The sequence below is a fragment of the Austrofundulus limnaeus genome, unplaced genomic scaffold (assembly GCF_001266775.1).
Source record: "Austrofundulus limnaeus strain Quisiro unplaced genomic scaffold, Austrofundulus_limnaeus-1.0 Scaffold79, whole genome shotgun sequence".
Taxonomy (NCBI): Eukaryota; Metazoa; Chordata; class Actinopteri; order Cyprinodontiformes; family Rivulidae; genus Austrofundulus; species Austrofundulus limnaeus.
The window spans coordinates 227,751-234,593 of NW_013952481.1; the positions used below are offsets into that span (position 1 = coordinate 227,751).

A 6,843-nucleotide genomic window follows, 5' to 3' on the forward strand; every position below is an offset into this window, starting at 1 on the left:
TGGGATATTATTTTAATAATAATGTGGTACCTGAATTGGTGCATCAATATGTCAAACATGACTCATAACTTGTCAACAATGTTAAAAAACATATTTTTCATTTTTCATTTTCAGCTATTACTCTAATTTTTTTATTTTTACAAAACTTATGCTATTATAACTCACTTTTTTTATTGAGGAACAGGAAAATAAAAGCGTATGACAAATATATACTACTGACAACATAAACACAGATGGTTGCACCGGCCCATGTTTGATCAATCTGACAGAACCTAAAAAAGTCTTCTGAAGTCTAAAAAAGCACCCCCCCCCCAATAAAAATAAAAATAAAATAAAATGAAAAAACTTAATTGCCAAATTATGAACAAATAAACCCTACTGAAATGTATTTGATTAGATAAATATCCTTTTTAACATACCTTTATTATGTAAACTTTATTGTAATTAAATAGTTTGACTCACTTGTCAAAAAAGGCTTAAAAATAATAAAAGGCCGCGCGTGCTCCTGAGGAATTGAGACATGGGACAAAACTTCCGTTTTCAGCTCCAACTCTCAGTTGTTTTACTTTGTAGAGCACAAAGCGGAAGTGGCGGTGCCTGACGCTGCTGCCGGACTGGGCTCTGAGCTGGGCTCAGCGGGAGCGGAGCAGAAACCATGGAGCGCAACAAGACGCGCCGGAGAGTACCAGGGAGCGGACGGGAGGAGCAGCAGCCCCAGGGCGGCTCGTAGGTCTCTCTCTGCCGGCGGACAGGAGCAGCGCAGCCAGGTGGACGCTGAGTTTGACGCAAGGCGTGCGTAAAAATAATATAAAACATAAATAAAACTGTCTGGAGAGGAACGAAAAGACTGTTGGAGTCACCGGCCGCTACCAAGGAGTACAGGAGGAGTTATTATTCTTATTAATTAATAAAAATGTTTTAAATGAACTTCCCTTCCGGTTTCTCATCGTTTGGGAAATTTAAAGTCGCACCCGCGCGCTGCGTAAATCATCCGCGTTCTCCTGTTTCCCCCACGAGGAGCGGCTACTTTTCTTCTAAGGAATCTGAGAGAGGAGTGGAGCTCCACAAACACAGAGAAATAAGGTCCAAGCCCCCGAGCTTTTAGGAACCATGGTGAAGTTTCAGAACTCGGACCTCTGGATAGCCTGGATGGTTATTTTCTGCATGGAGGGTAAGTTGTGCGACTTTTTTTTTTTTTTTTTTTGGAAACTTGTGCGCCTCTTCCCGTGGTGGCTGACAGTTCAATAATCTCTGTAAACAACGGCTTTATCTTGAAATTTCAGTCAAGCTAGTGTTAAGGAGGACGAAGTACTAAGATGTAATTAAACGTGTGCCAAAAAAAAAAGTCTCTCCGAGTGCGCGTGCCACAGCCACTTGACTCCTTATTACAGTGTGTTTGGATCAGGCTGACAAATCCCTGGCACTTCTACAAAAAATAAATCACTCATTTTTCTCTTCCTGTCTTTACTACTCGCCATCATCCCTCTCTCTCTCTCTCTCTCTCTCTCTTTTTCTCTCTCTCTCTTTCTTTTTTGATTCGCGCCCGTTTTATCTCCTAATGCGCTCTGCCTTTGATACGCTGCTCTTACGCAACTAAAAATCATTCTTTTTAAAGCCACTGATACACACATTTAAAAATCCAAGAAGAAGAAGAAGAAAAAAGGTTGATACAGTAGTGGGAGTGTCCGTGTTTGGAAATAGAAACGGAGCAGACGGCCGCTGGTAATCCGTCCGATTAACGAGAACTAGGCTATGGTGAGCAGCGGCGCAGGAGACCCCGGAGGAGGAAAATATATATCCTGTGTGTTCCCACAGTTTACCAGTGGGAATTACACTGTGTGCTTCCTTTCTGACCTGACTTTACTTCTTAGATTTCGGTGCTACCACTGTGTTTCTTGCTCTAATCCAACTGTTGAAAATGCAATGCAAGTTAAATGAGATTACCTGACAACACAGACAAAYAGTAGGAACTAAAATAAACTAATATCTTAAATATCTCCTGTCTTGCTCAGTTCATGGGTGAGAACAGATAAGAAAAAAGTAAATTCAAATCAACTTAAAGACTAAACGATGAATGTAAGCTAATTGTATTTTATCCATAAATGCATAATTTTATGAAAATCAAAATAAYGGTAAAAAGAAAGTTGCAAGTTGCAAATGGCATTGTTGCAAATAAAAACTTTAAGGGCGCATGTTCGAAATCAACATTTTTAGCTGTTAAATGCATTTTGTTATTTTGTTGTGTTGGAGTCATGAGTGCAGAAAAGTTGATTTTTAATCTCTCCCAGTTCTGCAAAGGTATTTTTATATTCGGTACCATTCTATTTTTCACTTTGTTCCATTTTCTCTATTTTCTACACTCTAAAAATGAAATGTTGGATTTACTTAACCACGTTATGTTACCTGGTTCCACTTAACTGAGTTGAGTAAATTCAAAGCAATATACCAGTTTTTTAGCCAAAGAAMATGAGCATGTTGCTTTGAATTTACTCAACTCAGTTAAGTGGAACCAGGTAACATAACATGGTTAAGTAAATCCAACATTTCATTTTCAGAGTGTGTAAAGCACCTTGTTTGCATTTAGAGACAGCCGCAAAATGAGATGATCTGAGACACACTTCAGAAAAAAAAGTGAAAGAGGGGCTTGTGGAGTTACAATAAGAAGGAATTCAGACCAAAGCATTGCAATTCCATTTTATATAGACCCCAGCTGAATGATTTAAATGTGAACAAAAGGCTTTAACGCATGTGTCCACTTTAAAACTACACTTTCTATTACCGACCACCTTACTGCAAGAAGTCCTACTGTGCTACCCTCTAACATTTCACCTCATCTAGTGTTTTCTCTGCCAGAATTCGAAAAAAAAAATCAGATAAACTGAAAAAACGTGGTTGCACTTGTCAAATGTAGCGATCTGGGTAATTTTTTGACTGAGTAAACTCTGACCCCACAATGTTTTGCACACAGAAAACTATTGAGAGACTGAATGGTTGTTTGTTGTGTCCCTGTGATGGACCTGTCCAAGGTGTCCCACACTTCAGTGGCTGCTGGAGATAGGCACCAGGAAGGAAAAAAAAGTGGGTTAAAAACATGATTGGATGGATGAAGTTTAAAATAGAATCCAGAGATTTGCTCAAACAAAAACAGAACATTTCCTGTGAATCACAAACTCACAGCTGTAATGTCACTTGGAGACAGAGCTGTGTGAAACTGAATTAAATTTTGATTTGCCAGATGTTTCACTCTGCTGCTTGCCTATTTTAATTTTTTTATTTTTGGTATTTACACCTCTGCAGTCAGCTTTACTTACCGTGTAGCTGCATGAAGTTTCTCATGAACTGTTTTTGTCGTATAAAATGTTTTCCAAATTAAAATGATAGCTTTTGTTTTGCTGAAGAGATCAGCCTCCACTCAGACAGAGTAAACTCCAGTGTGAGTTGAGCTTTTTAAAGACATCGACTTGTATGTTTATGAAGATTCTTCCCTTCTCTCGTGTCCTGTCTGCGTTGCTATAAATAAGGTCTGATGCAGCAAAACCAATATTGATTGTGGTTGTTTGTTTTGGCAGCAGATACTGACCTCCACCTTATTCGTGTTATTGTCACAAGTATGATCAGATCAGCTCAGATGAGTGAATGGTTCAGAATTTTACACAATGTCACCATGAGATGATTCACTTTGAAATTTAAATAAAACTTTACATTCACTCATATTGGGTATCAATGTTATAATATTTTCAGGATTTGAATAATGACAGTTTACAGAGCAGTGACAACCAACTTCAGTGTTTTTTTATTTTAATAGGTGCACATTGTAGATTTTTTTCAATTCACAATTGTACATAAAGGGTCAAATTTAATAGAATGTTGCGTAAAATTTGCACCTCAACACACTTACATTCATCTACAGCAAGGGTGTCAAACTGGTTCTTGAGGGCTGTTATCCTGCATGTTTTCCTTGTTTCTTCGCTCCAGCACACCTGATTCATCGATTCAATTATCGCTTCAAAATTCTGTAGAAGTCTGTTAATCAGCTGTTAATGCAGCTCAGGTGTGATGAGCAGGGAAACAAGAAAGCACGCTGGACAGCGGCCCTCGAGGATCGGAGTTCAACACGATCTCTGGCATCATTCAGTCATTCAGGCTGAAATTTGATTACTTCAATTTACAGAATAAGTAGAGGTCATTTAATTGGTCAGGTTCCTGGCAGCTGGTCTCCATGTGGCCCTGTGATAGATTTGCAACCTGTCCAAGGTGTACCCTGTGTTTAATACAATGACTGCAGGACATATAGGCACCAGCACCCTCGTGACTAGGCCTGTGTATTGGCAAGAATTTGGCGATACGATACATATCATGACAGAGGGGTCACGATACGATATATCCTGATACATTGCGATATTTTTGTCCAAAAATTCTATTAAWTAAAARCCTCWYASKGGAAAAAAAAAAGAAAAACCAAAATTCATTGTCTCAGAAARTTCTAATATTACAGAGACATACTTTTGATACATTTAGCTGTGTTCTGCTTTGTTTGAGTTTTTTTTATTTGTTTCTTATTTCATCCATGTTTTCAATTATTAGACCAAATTTGACAATAAATAGTTTAAAAATATATTTTTTGCAGCTTTTAGTTTTTAATATTAATTTACAATATGGTCACCCAACACTTAACAAAAGCCTCTACCTCAAGAGGTAGAGGAGCCAAATGGCTGGCTCACTGCTGCCAACTAGTGGTCAGAGGCTGAACTACAACATAAAAATGAACAGCTGGCAGGAAAGTTGACATTTTAAACCTTAATAAAACAAATCAATACCAGGGCTTTAGAATATCGATACAGTACTGGGAAATGAAATATCGCGATATTTCAGTGTATCGATATTTTCTTACACCCCTACTCGTGACCAGAAGAAAGTGATGCRTGGATGGATGGTTTCCTGGTACAGAACAGGGGCGTACGCACAAGAAAAGTTCCACGGGTTCCACGCACACATCTGAATGTATCAAAACGAACGTTGCGTGAAAGTGTGCATAAATATACGCAGACTTGTTATCTGCCATGAGAATCTGCGGACCGCCACGAAAACTTTTCCAATCGACAGTTTTAAACCCCATACTGAACATCACCTACTCATTCTTTGCATTTTCCAGACATTTTCCTAGCGTAACCCTGACCCTTAACCCTAAAACTAACCACCCCAGTACTGACCCTAAACCTGACCCCTCACCCACAACTGGCATTCGTACCTGTGGGGACCAGGCTTTGGTACACCCACGTTTGTTGAGATATATGAATGAAAGGAACACTAAAACACACGTGCGCACGTTTTGATGCATCCAAATATTTCTGTGAGTTTGTTTATTCACTTTCGTCCATATGACAACTTTTGATTTGAAAGCTGAGCACTCTTTGATACGTGAAACCCCTGGCTTTTAATAGTGGAAAAAGTTCCAAAATGGTTGAGGTTGGTGCATTGTGAAGCCCATTCCAAATGTACCAGCGTAGTCTGATTTATCCAACAGAAATCTGCTTTAATGGTTGTTAGTATTCCAGCCAGTGGTGTGGATGAATCCAAATGCAGACAGACAGAGAACACCAATGTAACTAAGCTCATTTATTAAAAAAAAAAACACGTCATAGCAGCAATCTCACGTATAAAAAAAGAGAACACAGGAGACACAAGATGAACCAAGACTGATGGTGGAAACCATAACCGCTGAGGTGGAAGGAGACTGATTAAATAGAGCCAGACTGATGAGGTATGAAAGGCAGCTGAGCTGAGTGAGAGTGACAACAGGTGTGAGTGGCTGATTGACTGGAAAATCACTAAGGACTGACTGAGGGCAAAATGAATAAACTAGAACAAGGATTTCACAAAGGTTGATCTGAAGATTACACAGAAACACAAATAGGCAGATAACTAAACAGCGAGCACAAGTAACAGCAGTACAATAAACACCTAATTTGTGTCCAAGTTTCACCATCCAGCTGTTGATTTGAGGGGAAGTTGAAGAATTTGAAGGAACACGTAGTACCACCTAATGTACTAGTACCACAGCATCATGCTATCACCACCATACTTGACATTTAATACAGTTTGCTTGGGTTTTAAAAACCTCACTTTGACTTCTCCAGGTTGTTTTCACTTCTCACCATGGAAATTTGTCTTATTTAGAGGAAGTCAAAGCATCTTTTGCCAACCYATTCTCACTCCCAACTCCTCAACATATTGGTCAGGTAGCCATCTGAGTCCAGCTTCGGACGTGTCGGGTACCCCCCGTGCGTCCGTTCTTTACGAGATGAGGCGGAGGAGGACGAGCATGTTGTGATATTTTTTTTTTTACAAGAGTAGGAAATGCGCAAAGCTAACCATCCCAGACCCAAAATTTAACTTCTTTTAGCCCTACAGCCTATCCCTGACCCCAGTACCTAACATTAACCATTAATCCTGATCCCTCWTATTAACCTCAGACCCCCAACCCAAAGACCCCATAAGTGATGCAACCATTGCTCTCCTCTTTAGGAATGGTTTAAGCAGTCTTCCATCCCACTTATATAACATATTGTAGATAAATAGTCAGCAGCCACTAAACTCTTCTTTGACTCCCGTCGTTTACAGTATTACTACACTCTGTATTAAAACAACCATATTTATTTTCTTTTGAATTWAGATGAAGGAAAATCAAACACTGAAAATTTGTAATTACATCAATCTTACATTTTTACTTTTAGTTTTTCAAAATAGAAAAACAAGATTTTTTTCTTTTTGCAATTTTATTTTGAAATGAAAAAACAAACAAACAAACAAAACAAAGAATGAACCATTCTCACACTGATATTG

The 6,843-nt window shown here is 38.8% G+C and overlaps 1 protein-coding gene across 1 annotated transcript in view; it reads left to right on the plus strand.

Moving 5' to 3' along the window:
* Window positions 1–579: 579 nt before the first annotated feature.
* igsf11 (immunoglobulin superfamily member 11) overlaps window positions 580–6,843 on the plus strand; it is a 186,126-nt gene continuing 179,862 nt past the window's right edge. Inside the window, exon 1 of the mRNA XM_014011273.1 lies at window positions 580–1,171. Coding sequence (XP_013866727.1) covers window positions 1,111–1,171 — 61 coding nt within the window. The 5' untranslated portion in view covers window positions 580–1,110. The remainder of the gene's footprint in view (window positions 1,172–6,843) is intronic.